General features: G+C 43.3%; 1 protein-coding gene across 1 annotated transcript in view; it reads right to left on the bottom strand.

Moving 5' to 3' along the window:
* The window catches only part of LOC311587670 (integrin alpha-X-like), a 107,007-nt gene extending 85,012 nt beyond the window's left edge, over window positions 1–21,995 (bottom strand). The window contains 2 exon segments of the mRNA XM_084764744.1: window positions 10,217–10,545; window positions 21,687–21,995. Of these exon segments, the coding sequence (XP_084620870.1) occupies window positions 10,217–10,296 (80 nt within the window). The 5' untranslated portion in view covers window positions 10,297–10,545; window positions 21,687–21,995.
* Between the last annotated feature and the right edge of the window lie 1,318 nt (window positions 21,996–23,313).

The following is a 23,313-nucleotide window of genomic DNA, read 5'->3' as shown; positions in this document are numbered from 1 at the left end:
CTGGGAAAGCCAGGATGGCCAGGGACAATATCGTACATTGTAAATCCCCCTGTTTCTCCAAACAACCACACCTTGGAATTTCTGTCTCTGTGGAACGTGCTTAGTTGCTCAGATGCAGCATGGGGCTGTGAGGCTGTGGGAGTGTGGGGGTGTGGGGGTGTGGGGCTGTGGGACTGTGAGGGTGTGGGGCTGTGAGGGTGTGGGGGTGTGGCACTGTGGGAGTGTGGGGGTGTGGGGGTGTGGGGGTGTGGGGGTGTGGCACTGTGGGAGTGTGGGGGTGTGGGGCTGTGGGGCTGTGGGACTGTGAGGGTGTGGGGCTGTGAGGGTGTGGGGGTGTGGCACTGTGGGAGTGTGGGGGTGTGGGGGTGTGGGGGTGTGGCACTGTGGGAGTGTGGGGGTGTGGGGCTGTGGGGCTGTGGGGCTGTGGGGGTGTGGGGCTGTGAGGGTGTGGGGGTGTGGGGGTGTGGGGGTGTGGCACTGTGGGAGTGTGGGGCTGTGGGGCTGTGGGGCTGTGGGGCTGTGGGGGTGTGGGGCTGTGAGGGTGTGGGGGTGTGGGGGTGTGGCACTGTGGGAGTGAGGGGGTGTGGGGGTGTGGCACTGTGGGGGTGTGGGGCTGTGGGGCTGTGGGGGTGTGGGGCTGTGAGGGTGTGGGGGTGTGGGAGTGTGGCACTGTGGGAGTGTGGGGGTGTGGGGCTGTGGGGCTGTGGGGGTGTGGGGCTGTGGGGGTGTGGGAGTGTGGGGCTGTGGGAGTGTGGGGGTGTGGGGGTGTGGGGGTGTGGGGGGATGGGAGGTGTGGGACTGTTGGGGCCGTGGAGGTGTGGGGGTGTGGGACTATGGGGGGGTGGCGCTGTATAAACTGATGTGGGTTTTGTTCTGGACTGACTCCCTTTTGTGCATCAGCCAGAACCAGTCCCGCATGATTATTAAAGAGTTTTCCTTATTTTTCCTGAGTGTATCAAGTGAGTTCTCACTGGGAGGCTTATTTCTCCAGTATAGACACACCAGAATTTTTACTGAGTTTGTTCATTTGTTGTTCATGTGGAGGGCAGTTTGGCAGCGTTAGTTCTTCCCTTTCACCATGTAGGGCCTAGAGATGGAACTTAGGTCATCAGGGCCAGGAATAGTCATAATATGCAAATAATTATAAGATTTAATTAAAGCTCTTATAAATATAAAGTGATGAATATATATTTAAATTTCCTTTTCCTATATGAAATTAAAGACAATATAATACTAATGAACAATAACAACCAGGATGTGGTTAGTTTCCTTTGCATAAAATTACATTTTAAAAAGTCATTTAAAACCTGTCTAACCAGCCAGGGGCAGTGGCGCACGCCTGAATCCCAGCACTAGGGGAGGCAGAGGCAGGCGGATCTCTATGCGTTTGAGGCCAGCCTGGTCTACAAAGTGAGTCCAGGACAGCCAAGGTTACACAGAGAAACCTTGTCTCCAAAAACCAAAAGACAAAATCAACAACAACAAAACACTGTTTAATGGGATTAATGCATAATAGGGCACGTGAAGGTTCCAGATTATCCTAAAGTGCTTCATTTCGTAGTAAAGGCAGTTTCTCTTTTATTTGTTTGTTTGGGTTTTTTTTTTTGGTTTTTTGAGACAGTGTTTCTCTGTGTAGCCTTGGCTGTCTTGGACTTATTTTGTAGACCAGGCTGGCCTCGAACTCACAGCGATCCTCCTGCCTCTGCCTCCCGAGTGCTGGGATTAAAGGCATAAATGAAGTGACCAGAGATTTTATTATTCAGTTCTCTCTTCTTTTTTTTCCAGTTTTTTTTTCTTATTATAAAAAAATGAATATGACAGCCAGATGTAGTAGTGTACACCTTTAACCCTAGCACTCAGGAGTCAGAGGTTCGAGACCAGTCTCATCTACATAGTGAGTTACAGGACAGCCAGGGCTACATAGAGAGTTGGGGGAAGGGGTTGAGAGGGAAGAGGCATATACAGACAATTACATGAAAACAACTGTCATGAAGAGACACGAAGCAAATAAAATAGATCAAGATACAGTCCAAATATATAAAGTTTACATTTCTAATCTTTCAAGATGTAAGAAAAGTTTAATTAAGAAAGAGCCCAGCTTGATTAGCAGGAGTAAGCTGTTACATCATGCTCTTTTCCCATTTAATCAGCATAGGGTCACTTCTTTTATAAGTGAGAATCTTAGATGTAGTATGAGGTCTCTTTGCCTTCTATGCTTTGTCTAAAGCAAGCCATGGTAACCGTCTTTTTTATACAGAATTGTATTTACTTGAAAATAAAGAAAGTGGGCTTTAGGCCAAAAACAAATGAGAGGAGACAGTTGGGCAAAGCTCCATTTAAAAAATATTTATCTTTAGTTCTGACATAACCTCTAAATGTTTATTATTAATTTCCTATTTTCAATCTTCCTTTAACTTAGATGTAGTATTTAAAATTCATATAATTAATCAATAAGTTGCAATGTTTCTTATTGTCCTTAGGTGTTTTAAATTTCCTTCTTTTCCATTAAAAAACGGTAAAAATATAGTATAAGTAGGGGCATCTTCTAAACCCATTTAACTCCCAAATAATGACATAGAGACTAATTACATTGATTAACAAGCTTGAAGCAGTACAGCTGAGCAGATGATGTTGATCTAAGCCAGTTATACTAGCCCCGTTGCTTCCCAGCCACGGGTCCCACGAGACTTGCCATCTTAGTCTCACCCTGGGTGTTCCTGCTCCATCTGTCTTCATGGCGAACCCTTCACTCTCTTCTCTCTCTCCTCCTCCACCTAATGCCCCTGGCTGTTCCTGCCTCCTTCCCTCTCCTGCCCAGCTATAGGCTGATCAGCTCTTTATTAACCAATCAGAGGTGACAAACAACAATTCTTAAACAACATTGAGACAGCAGATTCTTCATAGAAACGGCAATGCCCACTGGACAGCAACCAGATCTCTCTGGGCACAGAAATTGGCATCTGAATACACAGTGCGCCCTGGAGATTTCCAAGGTGTGTGTGTGGGGGGGCGGGGTTGGTGAGATTTCAGTCAAGGGAATGGTGAGGGTTTGTGCTCAGGGATTCGTGGGTTTCAGTAGGTTTTCAAACCAGAAAGTGGGCTCAGATCTTTTACCCTACGTTGTCCAGTTGTGAGTCTTTGTGTTACTCCCTGTCTACTGCAAGAAATTTCTCTGGTGATGGTTAAGTGAGGCACTGGCCTATGGGTATAGGTGAGGATCATTCGAAGTCATGTTATCGCTGTGTTCCTTTAGCAGATCGATAGTGTTTGGTTTCCCCCTAGATCCGTGACTTATCCAGTGTCAGGTTCTTGGCTACCACAGTCGCGTCAGGTATGGATTCCGCATAGTAGGTCTTAAATCTAATGAAAAAGTGGTTGGGGAAACAAACAAACAACAACATAGACAGAAGTTGGTTACACCCAAAACATTTATGCTACTGTTAAAGCAGCGTATCGTGTAAGCAGGTCGGCTTTGTAGGTTGCAGGTTTGTAGCTGAGTTGATGGCTGCTTTTCTTTTTTGGGTAACACTTACAGAACCTTCTAGAACCACGAAGTGCAGTCAGTAGGAGAGAAGCCTCTAGTTAGGCACCAGCTCAACCTTTCCATGTCTAATGAGACATGTAAATATTGCTTTCAACAATAGAGGTTAGCGTCAGTTTGTGGAGAGAAACCTTAGCAACAGCCTGCGGAATCTGGGGGTTTCTTTGTAGCCCTTTGACCAATGACTCGGCTAGCTGTAACCTATTTCTGTCGCTAGAGATTTCTCTTAGTGTGGAAAAAAAAAAGGTTCACTTGGGGCTTTGCCTCTCACATTGTTTGGTGGCTCCATTTAGATCTTTTTCATATATGTATATATTTCAGGAAGCTTCTATGGTTGCAGGCTTCCAATACGGCGACTTGTCGAGCCCTTCTTAGAGTTTGTTTTCCCTCCCCCACACTCCTTCCCTTCCCATCCCTTTTCCCTCCCCATTTAATCCTTCCATTCCCGTTTCCCCATTCCTCTACAACAATATATCCTATGTGCCCTTTGTTGGGCTGTCCCTCCTCTCCCTAGTCCTTACTAAGTACCTCACCTCTGTGGTTAGGTGTATGAATTGCAGCATGCATATCAAAGACTTAAAAGCCAACATTCACACATAAAAGAAAGTAAACAATAATTGGGATTTTTAGGGGGTCTGAGTTAACTCACGCAGGATGATTGTTTTCTAACCATCCATGAACGAGCAAATTACACAATTTCATTTCTTAACAGCTGACTAATATTCAGTTGTGTAAATGTACTTTACCCAGTTTTCGGTTGATAAACAGCTAAGCTGTTTGCAACATCTGGCTATTATGAATAAAGCAGGAACAGACGTGGATGGACAAGTATGTCTGTATATGCCCAAGAGTGGTGTAGCTGGGTCTTTAGGTAGCTCTAGAGTCCTGAGGAACCTCCACCCTGATTTCCTTGTGGATGCACAAGTGGACTCGCGTCAGCAGTGGATAAGCGCTCTTTCCCTGCATCCTCGCCAGCATGAGCTGTCATTTGTTTCATTGATCTTGCCCATTCTGACTGGGGTGAGATGAAATCTCTAAGTAGTGTTCATTTGCATTTCCCTATTGGCTAAGGATGTTGAACACATCTTTAAACATTTCTTCATCGTTTGCATTTTACCTTTTGAGAGTTCTCTTCTTAGTCTGTGCCCCATTTTTAAATTGGGCTATTTGTTTTCTTGATGTCCAGGTTTTTTTTTTTAGCTCTTCATATATTTTAGATATTAACCCTTTATCAAATGTGTAATCGGTAAGGAACCTTTCGAACTCTGTAGCCTGCCCCTTCTGCCCAAATGATTGTGCCCTTTGCCGTTCCAATGCTTCTAAGTTCCATGAGGTCCCAATAACTGTTGTTCTTTTTTTTAATTTTGTAATTATATTTATGTACAGAAAACTCAGCAGTGTACATTTAACCCAGTTTAGTGGCCAGTTCTTTAGCCTTTGCCTTTTCCAGCTTGGCAATGCGAGCCACAGATTTAGGATCCAGGATGTTGTTTCCCGAGTGGCAATGGATCTCATGCTATCTGTCGTCGTAATTGGTCCTAGTAGCTCCCACCAGCTTAGCCAGAGCACCCTTGCCTTCCGAGTTAACCTGTGTGAAGGCAGCAGTGGTGCAAGTCTTCCTGTGGACCAGCCGCCCCAGCCTGGCCTTTCCCTTGATGATGCAGTAAGGACCCCCGTCTTTCCACACAGGGCAGGCAGGAAGACCACCAGCTAGCTCAATGGGGTCTACATCATGGGCAGCCACCACCAGCTGAGCCTTCTTGTTCTCCGTCAAGGTGGTGACTGTACTGACCCCTGCTCGAAAGAGAGAGAGAAAGAGAGAGAGAGAGAGAGAGAGAGAGAGAGAGAGAATATCTGTTTCTGAGTGTGGGGTATGTATGTGGGTAAGTGTGTATATGCATGTGCAATTGTGTATGAAAGTACACATATGGTATGTGTATTGTGTATATATGTGTGGGAGTGCAAGCATGCATGTGTGTGAGTGCATGTGTGTATGTGTATAAGTGTGTGTACACATATGGGGCCAGAGCAAACTTGGCACTGTGCCCGACACACAGGAAGCACAGTATTCATGCTTCCTAAAACTGCTTCTGCCTCTCTTTACAGCAATTTTCCCATCCCAGCATCCTCTCAGGACCCAGACTTCCCTGCTCCTCACCCGATACTGATGCTGTATGGTCTGACTGGTCATCTCTGAAGCCGTGAAGTTGAGGTATTTGATAGAACTCTCATCGCTAAAAGAAAAAAAAAGAGAGAGAGAAAGAGAGACAACAGGTGACAGAACATGATGGTGTCCTGAGAAAGGGGCTTGAACTGAATATTCAGAGAACAGGAAGGTGGCAGTACAGGTCTTGGGGACAAGGTCGGCTAGACACCAAGTGTGTGGGTCTGGGCAGAAGCAGAAGCAGTTTTAGGAAGCATGAATACTGTGCTTCCTGTGTGTCGGGCACAGTGCCAAGTTTGCTCTGGCCCCATATGTATACACACACACACACACATGCACGCATGCACACACACTTGTGTGCCTATGAGCACAGGTGCATGTATATATGCACAACGCAGGGCAGCAGCTCATGAACACTAAGCTGGCTGTGTCCAGCCTGTCAGGGGACAGCGGGGTGGAACAGCACCTGGTGACAACCATGTAGACGGCGTACTTCACTGGCAGCTCCAACTGAAACTCAGTTCTGTGGGTCCTGGACATGTTGTTCTCACTGAAAGGAAGGCAGGTCCTTAGCTCTAAGCACCGAGGCTCAGCCTTTCCATCTCCCCTCCCCTCCCCCTCTGCGCCCGATCTGTCTCCATGTCAGCTGTCCCCGCGTCCTAAAGCCTACAGTTCTCTCCACCTCACAGAGGTCAGAAAACAACTTATGGAAGTCGCTTTGCTCCCTCCGCCATGTGGCTTGCAGAGGTTGAACTTGGCCCTTCCCTGATGAGCTGCCTCCGCAGACCCTACTGATTTATTCTCACCCTGCTGTGGGTGGCTTCATATACCCGGCAGCCCGTATACTACAGCTCCATAGAGTCGGTACTCTCCTGCCACCTTTAGGTGGGTTCCAGGGGTGCAACGCAAGTCGTCAGCCTTCACCCATCCCAAGGACCCGTAACTGTAAGCTGTTCTGAGCATGCCCAGTTGCCTCCAAGCTCCAGGGTTTGCCTGGTGCATGCTTCCTTCCATCTTTTGGCCTTTGCTTGACTTACTCACAACCTAAATACGCTTTCTTCAAGACTCTTCTCTGGACACCGGGAACCCCTACCAATGTCACCACGTGATCGTTTGCTTTATACTATATTGTAATCACCAGATTCCTTTCCTGCCTGTGCCACTGGACGTCTGTAAGGGAGGGAACAACAACTGTCTTATTACCCACCCTCTGCCCACCAACACTTGTCGCAAGGACTGGTACACAGGTGGGTACCCAAGCAGCGGCTGTTGAGTAAATTAGTGTGGGAAGGATTGTAAGCTTTGTCACAGGTGAAAGCAGTCTTGGCGAGCTTTGCCCTTGGACACACCACGGGTACTCCCTGAGATTAACCTTGAGATAGACTGGGTGGAGCCATCCCGGGCCTGGAATTCAGGAAGGGGACCAAGGGACTGCACCTGGGCTATTGTGTTTCTAATCGACCCTCAATGGGAGAGGGAGACCGCCCCTTGCATGTGACAGACAGGCAGGTGGAGAGGAGAGAGGAGCAGCAGGCTCAGACTGGCCTTGAGCGCATGTGGATCAGGAAGAGGATCAGCAAACAGGCCAGACCAGTGCGCAGGCCAGAGACACCTAAGGACCCGTCCTGTGGAACGGATACCGGAAGTTTCACTCTGTAATAAACATGTCAGGGCTTGTTTCAAAGCCCAGTGTAGGAAGCAGCTACATGTCAGGGCTTGTTTCAAAGCCCAGTGTAGAAAATAGCTGACAGTCCAAAAAGCTGACGTCTGACCAGATGTGTGAGTGATAGATAAAACCTTAGTAGTAAGTTCTGACCTAGGAGCAGCCAGGACTGCAAGTTGGTGATAAGAGTGACGCAGAAAGCTAGATGTGTGAATTAGAGAGGATAAGGTTAAGTTAAGTATAAAAACCCTGAGAAGAAGCAGCCAGCTCTCTCGCTGTCACCATGATTACCTGAAATGCTGCCAGCCGATGGGGCGCTCTCCCCGGACAGAGCAGACAGACATGCTGTCAGATAACAACCCGAGAACTGATTCAAGTCGCAGCAGCGAACCTGTTCGGCAGAACTTCGCGATATCAGGTCGTATACCCTAATGACATAAGCTCCCAGAACATTGATAGTATAAGATGCTAAATGCTACTCCTATTAGAATTAAGATAGTTTTAAGAGTATAATGGAATGGTATTGGTGGCTTGGCCTTGGAGCCTTAGCTGCTGCCTTTTGTTGTAGTTGCCTTTGTATTGCTAATAAACCTCTCTTGCTAAATCGTACCACTTGCTCTTGGCCTGCCTCCTTTCTTCCAGATTCTGAGTGTAAACTCTCTGCTCGCAACAAGGTGGAAAAAACAACAGGTGAAGGCGAGCAGGGCGCGCGGAGAGAGCAAGGGACCGGACCAGCTCGTGGGACAGAGACACCTAAGGACCCGTCCTGGGGAACGGATTCCAGAAGGTTTACTCTTTTGTCCCTTTAACCTTTTTTTCCTTCTTGTATATGCTAGTTGGGTTGTATAATAAAGCTTAATTGTTAATAAACAGAGCCAACAAGCCCTGGCTGTCCTGGACTCGCTCTGTAGACCAGGCTGGCCTCAAACTCAGAGATCCACCTGCCCTCTGCCTCCCGAGTGCTGGGATTAAAGGTGTGTGCCACCATACCCACCCCCAAAGCTTAAAATCTTAACAAAGATAAATTACTCTAATTTATAAAATACTAAATCTTATGGGAGTTTCTAGTTCATTATTAATTCTTAAAACAAAGGTAATTAAAATATGAGTTAATGGTCAATCACCTCATAAGTGATTAAATGTTTCTAATATGCCTAGAACTATGTGGTCATTCTAAATGTAAATGTCATTTATTTACAGAGACAAGCTAGAAAGCAGAGGCCAATTTATATCTCCCATTATACAGTCTTCTGGAAATGTAAAAAAAAAAAATCAAAGTATAGCGTAAACATGGCAAAGCAGAGTAAGTTTAAAAGTAAGCTTGAAGTTTGCTAATCTGAAAAAGGCCTTCAGCATTTGCATAAGACATTTCTTTTCTTAAGAAACAGCTGAGACCCTCACAGAGGCTGCATATCATAGTCCTGCATATCAGATATTTACATGATAACTCATAACAGTAGCAGAATTACAGTTATGACGTGGCAACAAATTAATTTTATAGTTGGGGGGGTCACCATGACATGTAGAATTGTAGCAGCATTAGGAAGGTTGGAAACCACTCCCATAGGGCTTTTTGAACCTTCTCCTTCCCCACTTTTGTAGAAAACAGGGACAAAAGAGATGCTGCTGAGGACTGGTGTCAGGGAAGGGGAGTGGCAGATAGGACCTAAGTGGACCGGAGAGGATGGGAGAAGGCCCTGAGCCCAGGGAGCAGAGAATACCGAGCAGGCGCCATCTTAGCATTCCATGTCAGGCAGAGCATGGCTACTCTCTATGAAGTCACTCATCAGGAACAAACATTGGTTGAGCTCCCGTGTGTAATTAATCCATGCGCTGATGGGACCCACATAATCTGAGGGTTGTTGACATAAGCCCTGGGGCTCGTCTGGGTCTTGGTGTTTTTTAGTGTGAGGGTGACTTCAGTCACATAATTTTGCCCCCCCCCCCGGCCCTGTCTAAGTGATACAACATGTACCAGGTTATTTGAAAGTATTAGGATGGCTGGCTTTCCTCTCCTTTAGTCATCTTCCTTTCTTTTTTTTGCATGGTGTGTGTGTGTGCGCGCGCACGTGCACGAGTTTGTGCATGAATGTGTGTATGCATGCCTGTGTAGGCACACGTGATTTTGTGGGTATACACGCATGTGTGCATGTGAAGGCTATCAGTAGATGTTGAGTGTCTGTCTCCCTTGCTCTCTACCGTATATATTGAAACAGAGCCTCTCACTTGAACTCAGAGATCATCCATTGGCTGGTCTAGCTAGCCGTCTTGCTCCAGGGATCCCCTGCCTCCACCTCCTGAGTTCTGGGATGACAGGAGGGGCACGGTGGCCACCCTGCCTTTATGTAGGTTCTGGAGTGCTTTACTCACTGACCACACTAGAGCCTCTCTTTTTCCCCCTCACTACTTCATGCCGATTTTCTTGCCGCAGGCTGGTTTCTTCAAATGTCAGTACCAGGAAATGATGGAGGAAGCAAATGGCCAGTTTGCCTCAGAACACGGGACGTCGGACCCCCAAGTTGCCCAGTGAGAACTCACCTCCTCGTCTTCTTTGAACATGCCCTCCTGAGATGTTTCCCAGATCCTGTGCTCTCCCCTACACCAGGCCCAGTGGTGTGTTCGGCACCAGGAATGCTGGGACTAGGCCAACTGTATTCTTTGTGTCTTGTTTGAGAAAGGCCATTGTCTGCTCAAAACTTTACCTGGAAACTCAGATGACAGGGTCTCGGCCATGGCCCAGAGAACGTGAGCGAGATTTCTACCTAGGGATACATGGGCAGCTCACTGGCCCCTTGCGTCATGGCCACCAATGGGCTTTCTGTGGTGAAGAATGGCGGTAGTTGTTTACCTTGTCTGTTTCCCGCGTCTCCCGTCTCCCGTCAGGAGGTTACAGTTGACTTGATGGCCTGGGATGCTCTGTGCTTCCATATTATCCTCAGTTTTAGTATTGTTAACATCGGTTTCTAGCTTCTCTTTGAGACTGTTAACCCCAGCATTCTCAAACTGAATTGGCAAGGAAACATCTGTGCAGTGTAATAGATGGAAGCGGATTCTGGCATCAGTGTTGCTCTGGGAAGAACGGTGTCCTGCTGTCTTAGGAGGCACGTTGCTCTAGTGCAGCTCAAGGTCAAAAAAAAAAAAGGCCTATGCCACTTTGCTGTGTGACTTCTTCTTTTCCTGGGAAGACATAAGCAAACATCTGCTTACCCACGATGGAGCACTGATAAAAGGCCAAAGGAGCTATTCCACCCAGGGCTTGTCTAGCCAACAAATGAGGGAGCTGGCAGCTCTGCTCCAGCTTGTTTGTTCTCACAGCCAACATGTGGCACCAGCAGCAGTGGAGTTACCGTCTAGTTCTAACATGCAACCAGCAGCCGTGGAAACAGGTTTTATGGCTTTAGGGGCACCAGAAATCTCTTTGGCTAACAACTTATAGGGTAATACCCCATCTTGTGGCTCCTAGGGAATGCCTTTCCCCACCAATACAATGTGCCTTCATTCAGACTCTAACTGCTGTTTCACTGTTCTTTCAGATACTTTCCCAAGTTTAGGGGCACTTGAGGACTAACTAGCCTTACATAATAAAGCGTTTTCCACATTTTCCCTATCCTGTCTTTGCAGTGAATGGTGGCTAATGTAGACTCATGGCTGGGTTTGCTGCTGAAACCAGGAGACTGTTGAGTACTGAGTGTCAAACAGGACACTTAGGTCACCCTTTCCAAGGCTCAGAGAACAGCATCTCAGAAGAAGGAACGGGAAGAGTGTAAGAGTTGGAGTCATAGGTTGGAGGGCTATGAAAGGCTATCTTATGGCGTTCGTGAATAGCTGCAGTTGTCTGCATAGGCCCCCACAAAACTGAACTAGTCAATACTCAGTCATAGAGACGGTGCCCTGCCCTGCCACGGGGAGCTGACGGCATTCTCAAAGGTTGCTGGCAGAGAGGTCATTGGCTTCAGTGGTGTCTCCGTGCTTCAGCGGCTAGCTTCTCACCCATGCCCATGCACTTGCCTTGGTTAGACCAAGAGGGTCACAAAGCAGAGACCGAAAAACAAAGAAAAACTGCACCAAAGTAGGATGGGACTAGTGGGATTGCTGGGCTGGTTGGGGTGGGAAGGGAATAAGAGAGGGGGAGCGGGAAGAGTAGTAGAATTAGAACGTATAATGTGGCCCCTCACCCACCTCCTCCACACCTGACAGCCTAGCTCCTGCAGCTCGCACACCAACTTTGCCGCCTGAATACCCCTGACTCTCGAGGCTCTTGGGTCATCTCTACACTTGCGAGACTGACTGCAGTCAAAGCAGCTCTGGCTGTCCCAGGCCTGGATCTAGTCATGCAGCATCTGCACCAGCCCAACCCAAGGCCGACTAGACTCTCACCCCAGACACACAATCCAGGAAAGACACCCCCATGTGCAGGGTTCGTTACAGCAACGGAAGCTGTAAGGAAGACCAAGGCAGCAGTACATCCCCGCCCTAACTGACCTGTGCTGTAGATGTTCTCCAACGAGAGTCACCTAGGTGGGCTCTAGGACACAGAGTTTAAGAGAACAATCAGGAGGGTCATCAAATAGCTTCAAGAAGTTTAAACCAGACACAAAACACCGAAACAACTTTGTGTATTCTATTTGATCACAATGCAATTAAAGTCAAAATCAAGAGTGCACAAATTTACCCAGACGTATGGAAATTATACAACACATTCCAGAATGGTGAACGGGTCAAAGAAGACAGTAGGAAATATTCCTATTTTTAAGATTATTTTCACTTATGTGTGTATGTCTGTGTATACCCTATGTGTGGGTGCCAGAAGATGTCATTGGCTCCCCTGGAACTGGGGGTGATCGATGGTTATGGGTCACCTGATATAAGTCTGGGAACTGAACTTGGATCATCTGGAAGAGCAGCAAGTACCCTTAACTGCTGAGACGTCTCTCCAAATCCAGGAAAGTTTTTTTTTTTAAATCTTAGAACAAAATGAAAATCATAGTACAGTACAACAAAATCTCTGAAACACATTAAAAGCATTTCTCAGAGGGAAATTTATACTGTTAAACTCCTATATTAAAAAAAAATCAGAGAGAGCACAAATAAATGACTTGCTGCCTCTCGTGGATTTGATGTGATGACCAGTGATTAAGAGCACTTGACGCTCTCTCAGTGGCCCCGGGCTTGACTCTCGGTACCTACCATTTATAATTCCATTTCCAGGGGACTTGATGATCTTTTCTGGCCTCAGCAGGCACTGGGCATGCATGTGGTGCACATACATTCAAGCAGGCAAAACACTCATATACAGAAAATAAAAATAAACAAATCTTAATAAAAATGATCTTGGGAAACAAAAATAATGAAAACATTTTAAGACATAAGAGTAAAATTAAACAAAGGAATAGAATCACTATAGAAAAATCAAACTGAAATAAAGCTGGAAGTGAAAAGCTTAGGATGTCAAACAAAAACCAGACCAAAGACACAGAAAATGCTTTTTAACAAAAATCATAGAAGAAAATTTCCCCAACCTAAAGAAGAAGACGCCTACCAAGATACAAGAAGGATACAGAATACCAAATAGACAGGATCAGAAAAAACTTCCCCAACACACATAAAAATTAAAGCACTATACATACAGAGCAAAGAAATCAAGTTAAAAACTGCAAGGGAAAAAAGACAAAGTCATATATAACTAACATAGACTAACACCTGACTTCTCAATGGAGATTTTAAAAGCCAGAAGTGTGAGAAGGAGTGTAAGCTTTGTCACAGGGGAAAGCAGTCTTGGCGGGCTTTGCCCTTGGACACACCACAGGTACTCCCTGAGACTAACCTTGAGATAGACTGGGTGGTGCCATCCCGGGCCTGGAATTCAGGAAGCGGACCGGACCGGGCACTCCACCTGGATTATTGTGTTTCTAATCGACTCTCAATGAGAAAAAGATACCGGAAGGTTCACTCTTGTTTCCCATTAACGTTTTTCCCCCTCTTGTGTAAGATAGTTGGGTTGTATAATAAAGTTTAATCTTTAAAAAACAGCCAACACAGAAGGGCCTGGACAGATGGTCTACAAACTCCAAGAGACCCCAGGCCTGTTCACTCTACTATATTCAGAAAAATTATCAAACACATTTGATAGAGAAAGATAAACATTCCATGATAAAACCAAATTTAAGCCATATCTATCTACCAAGGCAACTCTACAGAAGGCATTAGAAGGACAACTTCAGTCTCAAGAGGTGAACTATACCCAAGACATAAGGAATAAACAATCCCAGAGCAGTAAATCAAAAGAGGAAGAAAAAAAAACCCATAGTATAAAAACAAAATAACAGGAATCAAGAAACACTTCTCATTGATAACTCTCAATTAAAAAAAAACACACACACACACACAGACCAACAGATTGTATTAGAAAACAGAATCCAACTTTTCTACCACATCCAAATAGTATACCTCATCATCAAGGTTGAACATTACTTCAGGGTATTTCAAATAAATAGACCCAGGAAACAAGCAGGTACAGCCACTTTAATATTTGACAAAATAGACTTCAAGCCAAAAACAATCAGAAGAGATTGGGAAGGACATTCATTACATATTCATTGAAGGAAAAATTCACAACGCAGATACTGCAATTCTAAACATATTTGCCAGACACGAGGGCACCCAAGTCCATAGAAGAAACAGCTGAAATCACATATCGGCCTTCACACAGCCATAGTAGGAGACTTCAGTGCCCCACTCTCACCAATAAGCAGGTCATCCAGACAAAAGCCACAAACAAAGAAATGCTGGAGTTAAATAATAACGTAAGCCAAATGGACCCAGCAGACATCTACAGAACACATTATTTAAACACAAAATAATGACTTTTCTTCTCAGCAGCTCGAAGAACTTTCTCCAAGATTGGCCATATACCTGGACACAAAGCAAGCCTCAATAGATGTAAGAAAACTGAAATAACACCCATGTTCTATCTGACCACAACAACAGATTAAAGCTGGATATCAACAGCAAAAACAATACAGAGCATACAAACTCCCAGAAACCCAACAGCTCACTACTGAATTAAAAAAAAAAAGGGTGAAGACAGTAATGAGGAAAGTAAAAACATTAAAGAATTGAATGAAAGTGAAAACACGACACACCCAAACCTATGGGACACAATGAAGGTGGTTTTAAGAGGCTAGTGCCTACATCAGAAAATTGGAAAAATCTTATATTACTAACTTAACAACATACCTGTAAGCTCTAGATAACAAATAGAAATAAAACCAAAAAGAGTAGACAAAAAGAAATAATCAAACTCAGGGCTGAAATAAATAAAATAGAAAAAAATCAAGGACACAAAGAGTTGGCTCTTTGAGATAATCAGTAAGATTGACAAATCCTTAACCATATTAACTAAAAGACAAGGAAAGAAGATTCAAATTAACAATGAGATAGTAACCGCCACGCCCCCCAGCATAACAACAGACAGCAAGGAAATCCAGAGATCATAAAGACATACTTTAAAACGCAGTCTTCCCTCTAACAATATAGAAAACTGTCTCTGTATTTTGTTTTTCACTTTGGAAGCTGCTAACATGCACCTTATGTTTACTCAGGTAATTAATTTTATTCCTTCTCAAGTCTCAGATGGGGTTGAAGACCAGAGAGTTTAGTTTTACAAAGAAGCTTAGTTGTTTAGGGGTTAAGATGTTTTTAGGTCTGGATAGATGTTTTAAGTTGATGGAGATGAGATATGATAGATATTGACTTAACAGCCAGAATTTTAGACTCACCAAGATAGGAAAGATGTTTTCTTCAAGGTTGCCAAATACAAATAGCTAAAAACACTATGAATGTAAAATTATTATAATTCCTGGTTGTTTTGTGGTTCTTCTTACTGTATATAGTTTATTTTATATCTGTGTAATAATATAAATGTGTATGTAAAAAATTAAAAAATATTTTAAAAAAATACAGTCCTCCACAAAGTTAGAAACCATGCAAGAGGATGAATTTTTTGATGTATGTAATTGACCAAAATTAAATCAAGATCAGACAAGCTATTTATTTATTTTTCCTCCTCGTTAATTTACTTTTCAGACAATTAATTTAAACAAACTCATAACCCCTAGTGAAGTAGATGCAGTAATTTAAAAAAAGTTCAGGGCCAAATGGATTCAGCACAGAATTCTACCAGATCTTCAAAGAAGAATTAATACTGATGCTCCTCAAATTATTCCACAAAACAGAAACTGAAGGAACATTGTTTAGTTCTTTTTCTTTTTTTACAAAGACGTTTTTACCTGGATACCAAAATCACACAAAGACCTGACAAAAGTGAAAATTATAGATCAATACCTTCATGAATACAGATGTAAAAATTCTTAATAAAATACTTGCGAACTGGAATTTAAGAACATATCAAAAAAACTATCCACAACGATCAAGTTGCCTTCATCCCAGAGATGCAGGGATGGTTCAACAAACATAATCAATGACATAAATAAACTGAAAGACAAAAATCCACATGATCACCTTACTAGATTCCTTAAAGGATTTTGACAAAAAAAAAAAAAAAATCCAATACCCCTTCATGATAAAAGTCCTAGAGAGACTAGGGATACAAGGGACAAACCTCTACATAATAAAAGCAGTTTACAGTAGCCCATATCAACCTAAGTGGTGAGAAATTATAGCATGTCTACTAAAATCAGGAACATGAGAAGGCTGTCCACTCTCTCCATACCAATTCAATATAGTGTAGAAAGAATCCTGGTTTCTTTAAAAAACAAAAAACAAAAAACCCAGAAATGTTGCCGGACGTGGTGGCACACACCTTTAATCCTATCACTCAAGGCAGAAGCAGGAGGATTGCTGTGAGTTTGAGGCCAGCTTGGTCTACAAAGTGAATCCAGGACAGCCAGGGCTACACACAGGGAAACTCTGTCTTGAAAAACCAAAAACCAAAACCAAACAAACAAACAAAACACACACAACAACAACAAACAAAAACAAAAAAACCAAACCAAACAAAAAAAAACCCACAGAAATATTGTATGTGCTTTTGTTTTAATTCCAGGTGTAGGGATGTGGGTCTGCTTTGCACTGTCCACAGTAGTTGATGCTGATTTGCCTCATGCCCTGGCAGAGGTGTATTTTTTCCAGCTGCAGATAGTTTCTGCGATTATGTGACTTTGGAATTCTAGGAACTTTTCAGAGAGTATATAAATGCTAGAGCCCTGACAGGCATGGTTGGTGGTTGGTGGTCATTTAGTGAGGTTGGCTGCAGTTTGTTAATAGCCCGTGGTCAAAGAAGAAACAAAAGGAAAGAAATTAGATTCAGGCATTTTCCTAATTTCTCTCTCTCTCTCTCCTTGTTTCTCTCCTATGTAGTGTTAGTGGCTGAAACCGGGGAGGACAAAGGGTGGGAAAAAGAAGAACCCACAAGGCTGCGAAGACCAACAACAGTATAGTATTTGAAGTCTTAGCTGGAGCAATAAGACGGCTGAAGGAGATGAAGGGGAAACAAATAGAAAAGGGAGAGATTAAAGTATCCTTATTTGCAGATGATATGGTTTTACACTTAAAGACCCCAAAACCCCCACTAGGAATCTTCTACAGCTGACATTTTTCTCAGCAAAGTAGCAGGATACAAAGTCAACACACCCAAATCAGTAGCCTCTCTTCATACAAATGACAAAGAGACTGAGAAAAATCAGGGAAATAGTACTTTTCACAATAGCCTGAAACAATCTAACCTCAACAAAACAAAACAACCCCCCAAACCTCACAAAAATAAACCAAACAAAAAGCCCCCAAAACACAACCCCCCTTCCACCACCTCTAACCAGGTTAAGTGAAAGACGTGTATTATAATCACTTTAAGATATTGAAAAAAATTGAAGAAAACACTAAAAGATGGATCTCCCACGCTCATGGGTCAGTAGGATTAATATAGTGAAAATGGACATCCTACCAAAAGCAATCTACAGATTCAATGCAATCCCTACCAAAATTTCAACACAATTCTTCACAGAAATTGGGGGGGGAATCAACCTTAATCTTTATAATGATGTAGCTAAAGCAATCCCAAATAATAAAAGAACTGCTAAAAGTATTTCTATCCCTAATTGCAAGTTGTATTACAGAGCTATGGTAATAAAGTCAGCAGGGTGTTGGCATAAAAAACAGATACGTTGATCAATGGGATTGAAATCAAAACCTAGACATACCTTGTTCCTGCCACAGACAGAATTCTATCTAAAAATGGGCAGCTTAGGGGCAGAGTCGATGACCACACTCTGCCAAGTCAGGGTAAGCAAGTCCTCAATAGTTCCTGCCCTGCGAATAAGTCTGGCCGAGATATGGGGCCAAAAAGCAGAAGGTGAGGCTCCAACGTTATAGAGAGTGCTGGGTGACTGTTCAGGCAGTAAACTGTCTAAGTCAGTTTGTACATTTTGGAAGCTGCTAACCCGCACTGCTGACTCACTCAGGAATTTAAGTTTTATTCCTTCTCAAGTCTCTGAGGTGTGTTGAAGGCCAGATAGTACAGTTTTACAGTCAAGTTTAGCTGGTTAGGGGATAAGATCTTTTTAGATCAAGATAAAGAAGTCAAGTTAGTAGAGTTGAGATAGGATAGATATTGAATTTCATTCTGAAATTTAGGCCCGACAAGACAGGAAAGACGTTTACTTCAAGCTGGACAGATACAAATAGCCAAACCACTATAAATGTAATATATATAGAACTCAGGATTGTCACATGGTTCTCCTGCTATATGTACTTTGTTTTATACGTGTGTAATAAAATAAATGTGGGGTTTGGGTTTTTTTTGGTTTTTTTGTTTTGTTTTGTTTTTTTGAGACAGGGTTTCTCTGTGTAGCCTTGGCTGTCCTAGACTCACTTTGTAGACCAGGCTGGCCTCGAACTCACAGCGATCCGCCTGCCTCTGCCTCCCGAGTGCTGGGATTAAAGGCGTGCACCACCACGCCCGGCTAAATAAATGTATTATAAAAAAAGAAAACCTAGACATAAATCCACACATATATAGACACCACAAATATACAATGGAGAAAAGACAGTGTTTTGGGGTCAAACACCAGGTCAAAGAAGATAACAAACGTTTTTTTTTAATTTAATTTATTTTATTTTTTACAAACATGTCCTATAATCAAGCCACACTCATCTATCAGGGCCACAGAACAGACTTGGGAGCTGAACTAGGACGCCGAAGGGACGCTGTACAGCGTATTTAAAGGATAGAACCATAGAGCAAGGGGGTGTGGGGTGGGCTGTAGCACTGTCCAATCATATTTTGACATACGGGGCTGAGCAAGGGAGTCTCCACCAATCAGGGTAAGAGTAGGTCCCTGGACCTGGGAACATGAACTTGTTTGACCCTGACAGCAAGATGGGGAAGTTGTCCTTGCGATGTCTGGACTCAGACAACTGTCTCCTTACAAGTTGTCCCTAAGATGTCTGGACTCAGACAACTGTCTCCTCACAACAGAAGCTGTTCAGCTATTAGGAAGTCCCTGGTTTCCCTAGGGCCTGGGGCCTTGGACTTAGTTTCTCCCTAGGATTAAATGGAGCCTGAAAACGAAACGGTAGCACTTAGAATACGTTTCTATTGCTCGTCCCCAACATCGCCCCTCTCTTCACGTACCTGAATCAAATCTTTGATGTTCTGCCTCCTGTCCGTTATATAAGGGATGGTACTGTGTTTTCAAAATCATAAATTTTATAACATTAAGGCAGTCGTGGATAAAATGTGAAATGAAGCTTATCATGTAAGGGGCATAAAGTGTAACCAGGAGGAACAGGTCGAAGGGCACAATAAGACATTAAAAATTTTTATATATCTTAAATCATTTTCTTATCACTGCTCGTTTTCATATCCTCTAATCTTCATAACATGCATTATCAACTTTAAAATATCTTCTTAGATCCTCTAGTTTTCATAATTTACATTCATCAAATTTAAAACATCTTTTTTAGATCTTCATAATTTAAATTTCTGTATCCTCAGAACTTATATAAACTTTATGTTTTTCCTATTCAATTTTTCTTTTTTTTCTTTTCTTTTTTTTTTTTTTTTTTTTTTTGGTTTTTCGAGACAGGGTCTCTCTGTGTAGCCTTGGCCATCCTGGACTCACTTTGTAGACCAGGCTGGCCTCGAACACACAGTGATCCGCCTACCTCTGCCTCCCAAGTGCTGGGATTAAAGGCGTGCGCCACCACTCCCGGCTTCCTATTCAATTTTTCATCACGACACAAGTAGTTTATTATTGGGAGTAGTCATAGTAAAGAAATAGTAAAAAGTTTTCTTTCTTTTTTTTTTTTTTCTTTTTTTTCTTTTTGGTTTTTCGAGACAGGGTCTCTCTGTGTAGCCTTGGCTGTCCTGGACTCGCTTTGTAGACCAGGCTGGCCTCGAACTCACAGCGATCCGCCTGCCTCTGCCTCCTGAGTGCTGGGATTAAAGGCCTGCGCCACCACGCCCAGCAAAAAGTTTTCTTTTTATTAGCCTCATCTTCAAACCCATCAGAGCCCTGAGAAGGATAACTCTTACCTGAGTAAACAGAAAGTGCAAAGCAAGCAGCTTTGGGATCTATTGAAAATGACATAAACTTACCTGGACAGTCAATCACCATCACTTCTGTAGTCGGGAGGTGGGGAAGGAGGGAAACCTGTTATTGGCGGTCAGGCCTGGAAGATCTGAAAGACTTTTTTTTTCCTATTACGTATGCAGTGCACATTAGATCACATTATAGATGGTTGTGAGCCCCCATGTAGTTGCTGGGAATTGAACTCAGGACCTCTGGAAGAGCAGTCAGTGCTCTTAACCTCTGAGCCATCTCTCCAGGCCCTTAAAAGACTTTTTATGTGAAGCAGAAAAAAAAAATTTTTTTTTTTGGTGGTGGTGGTATGGGGTAGGGGAGGGGGGGAACTGCCCCTTTGTCTATACAAAGTAAGTCAGGCAACTTCCCAGTGTCCCGCCTGTCCGCAGTTTGGAAAGCATGCTGTCGGCAGCCGAGGCAAAGGACAGTTTAGAGCCAGTGACCAGCTTTGCCATATGAACAAAAGCTCCAGGAGGAGGTTCTTCTGGGCCCATCTTCTGTGGAGGACATTAGGGGTGCTGTCAGGAGCTGGTGTGTCTCTATTATGAAAAGCTTTTCTATTAAATATTTTAAATGCCATGTTCTGCAGATCTCTGACATGTCTGAGGACCATCTAGCTGTCTGACATATCTAAATAGACAAATGTTGTTTGTTGTAGTTGTTTACTTTTTGCTTAACTTTGAAAACATATACAGGAGGTTAAATACAGCTTACTTTGGTAATTAATAATGATTATAAGTAGTTATAAATATATTAAACAATATAACTATTTATGAGGTACCTAATAATTAACTTGTATGCTTTAATTATCTTTAACAGTTTATAATAAGACAGCAATTTCTCAATTGAAAATCTTTCAGTGTGAAGATTTTAAAATATAGAGATTGGGAACTTTCTTGATCCTAACATGGTTTATCGTTATAGAATATTTCCTTGTATGACTCAGGTTACAAAAAATAGCTATATCTTCATAATGCTAGTAAAAACAAGGAGGTTAAATATATATATATATCTGTTATCCTGAATAGACCCTGTGAGCCAGTGATTCTCACTTTCTTTAATGTTGTAACCCTTTAATGTGTATATATAATGTTGTAGTGACATCAATCATAAAATAAACATCTGATTTGCAGGTAATCCTAGGCTACCCCTCTAAAAAGGTCTTTGGATGCCTAAAGGGTAGCAACCCATAGATTGAGAAACCATTCTAAGTTTTTGTTAGACTGCCCAAGGTCATTGTTTTATTGTATCATGAGATGGAGATTTTTCAGTCTCTGGCATTTAGTTGTGGCCCAATTTTAGCAAAAACCAAAAACCAACCAAACAAAAAACCCCTCCTGTATATGAATGCATGGAGGTGCAGCTTTAATAGCTCATTAATCAAGCATAGTTTTAAATCTTATTTTTACAAACCTGGTTTTTAAGACAGGACAGAAATTGTGCAGAATCTTATCCCAATTTAAAAGTATCTTTGGATACCTGTTTCTTTGGTTGGCTTATGCCATTTGTTACTGCCCAGAATGGCTCCAACCCTGCGTTAGGAGTTTAAGCTAACTTTATGTTACAGATGCTACAGATTTTTAACTATATCCAATAGTATATAAGCCAATAATCTAGAGCCAAGATATATAGAACACAGTAAATTCATACACATAAGACCAGTCAGAAACAAACATGTAGAGGCTACGTAATTTCAAAGAAAGAGCAACTGGCTACCTGCTGAATCCAGTCCTCAAGGGCACAGAGGTTTTTGTAGCAGGACCAGCCACCAGCTTCCTTATCAGAGAAGCTGGGAATCTGCTGGCTCCCCTGGAAGGGCAGCCTGAACAGATCAGACAGGCCCTGGCTTGCTGTCTGCCGAATCCAGGCAGGAGGCGGGGCTTCCCCAGCAGAGCTAGACTCCAGCCTGCAAGTGCAGAGCTCCAAGGGCGGTGCCAGCTTATCAGTTTTTGTTGTCCCAATTCAGCTGCTATTTCCCCCCTGGAAGTCTTTGAAATGAGTTCATATTAAGTCAAGGGGTGAACAACCAGCAGATGAAGTTTGGCCCTTCCCCCGCCCCGACTATGAGACAGAGCAACAATCAAGCAACTAAACAGAACTACAGATATAAACTGATGGACTTGGATGGACTGGCATGCCAAGGGCGACCAATAGGATTAGGGAGGAGAGGGAAGAGAACCAGATGTCCAAACAATGGGACTCAGATGTCCTGCCAGCGGGACCCAGAACCAAAGCCAAAACAAGACATTCACCAGTGGGAAGGAGAGAGGAAACAGGATGTCGCCCAACCTCCTCTGACCCTAGGAGCCTTGCTGCACTCAGCTTCTCCTCTTTGGGGCTCAAACCGGCACCACAGAACAGATCAGAGTCAGACTTAACTGGTGGGATCTCCAAAACAACGTCCCTGAATGCACACAATGACAAACAGGGACCAGAGTAGGATGATTGGATTCCTGGCCAAATGAACATATCAATGTTCTGGGGTCCACTTAAATCCTGAGATGTCTGGACTCAGACAACTGTCTCCTCACAACAGAAGCTGTTCAGCTATTGGGAACTTTCCAGTTTCCCTAGGGCCTGGGACCTTGATCTTAGTTTCTCCCTAGGATTAAATGGAGCCTGAAAAAAGAAATGGTGGTAGGGCTTAGAATACGTTTCCTTTGCTCGTTCCCAACAACAGAATCCTCAACAAATTGTGCTGTTCAAAATGGAAGACTGCACATAGGAGAATGGAAATAACTTTATGTTTATCCTCTGCCCAAGATTCAACTCCAAGTGGACCTCACCCTGAGCCCGTTAGAACAGAAAGTGGGGAATAGTCTTGAGCTGATTGGCATAGGGAAAAGACTTTCCAAATAGGAACCCAAAGCACCGGCACTAAGACCAACAATTACTAGATGGGATGTCATGAAAATGAAAAACTCTGAGTGACACAAGACAATATCATTTGGGCAAAGTGGCAGCCTACAGAATGGGAAATATTCTTTACCAATTACATATCTGATACAGGGTTAGTATCTAAAATATATGAAGAAGTAAAAAAAAATTAAAAATAGGATACAGCATGGAAACAGCCTAAATGTCCCTCAGTAGAAGAATGGATAAAGAAACTGTAGTACATTTACACTATGGAATACTACTCAGCTATTAAAAACAAGGAATTTCTGAAATTTGTGGACAAATGGATTGAACTAGAAATGATCATAATGAGTGAGCTAACCCAGAAGCAGAGAGACTCAAATAGTATATACTCACTTATATCTAGACACTAGGCCAAGGGGTATGTCTCATCAAAGTCTTCACTTACCAGGAAAGTGGGATAGTGGTGAGGACATCCTAAGCT

The sequence above is a fragment of the Acomys minous genome (genome assembly GCF_964271855.1).
Source record: "Acomys minous genome assembly, chromosome: 2".
NCBI lineage: Eukaryota > Metazoa > Chordata > Mammalia > Rodentia > Muridae > Acomys > Acomys minous.
Note: the sequence above shows the minus strand (reverse complement) of the source record. Positions and strands in the feature narration are given on the sequence as shown.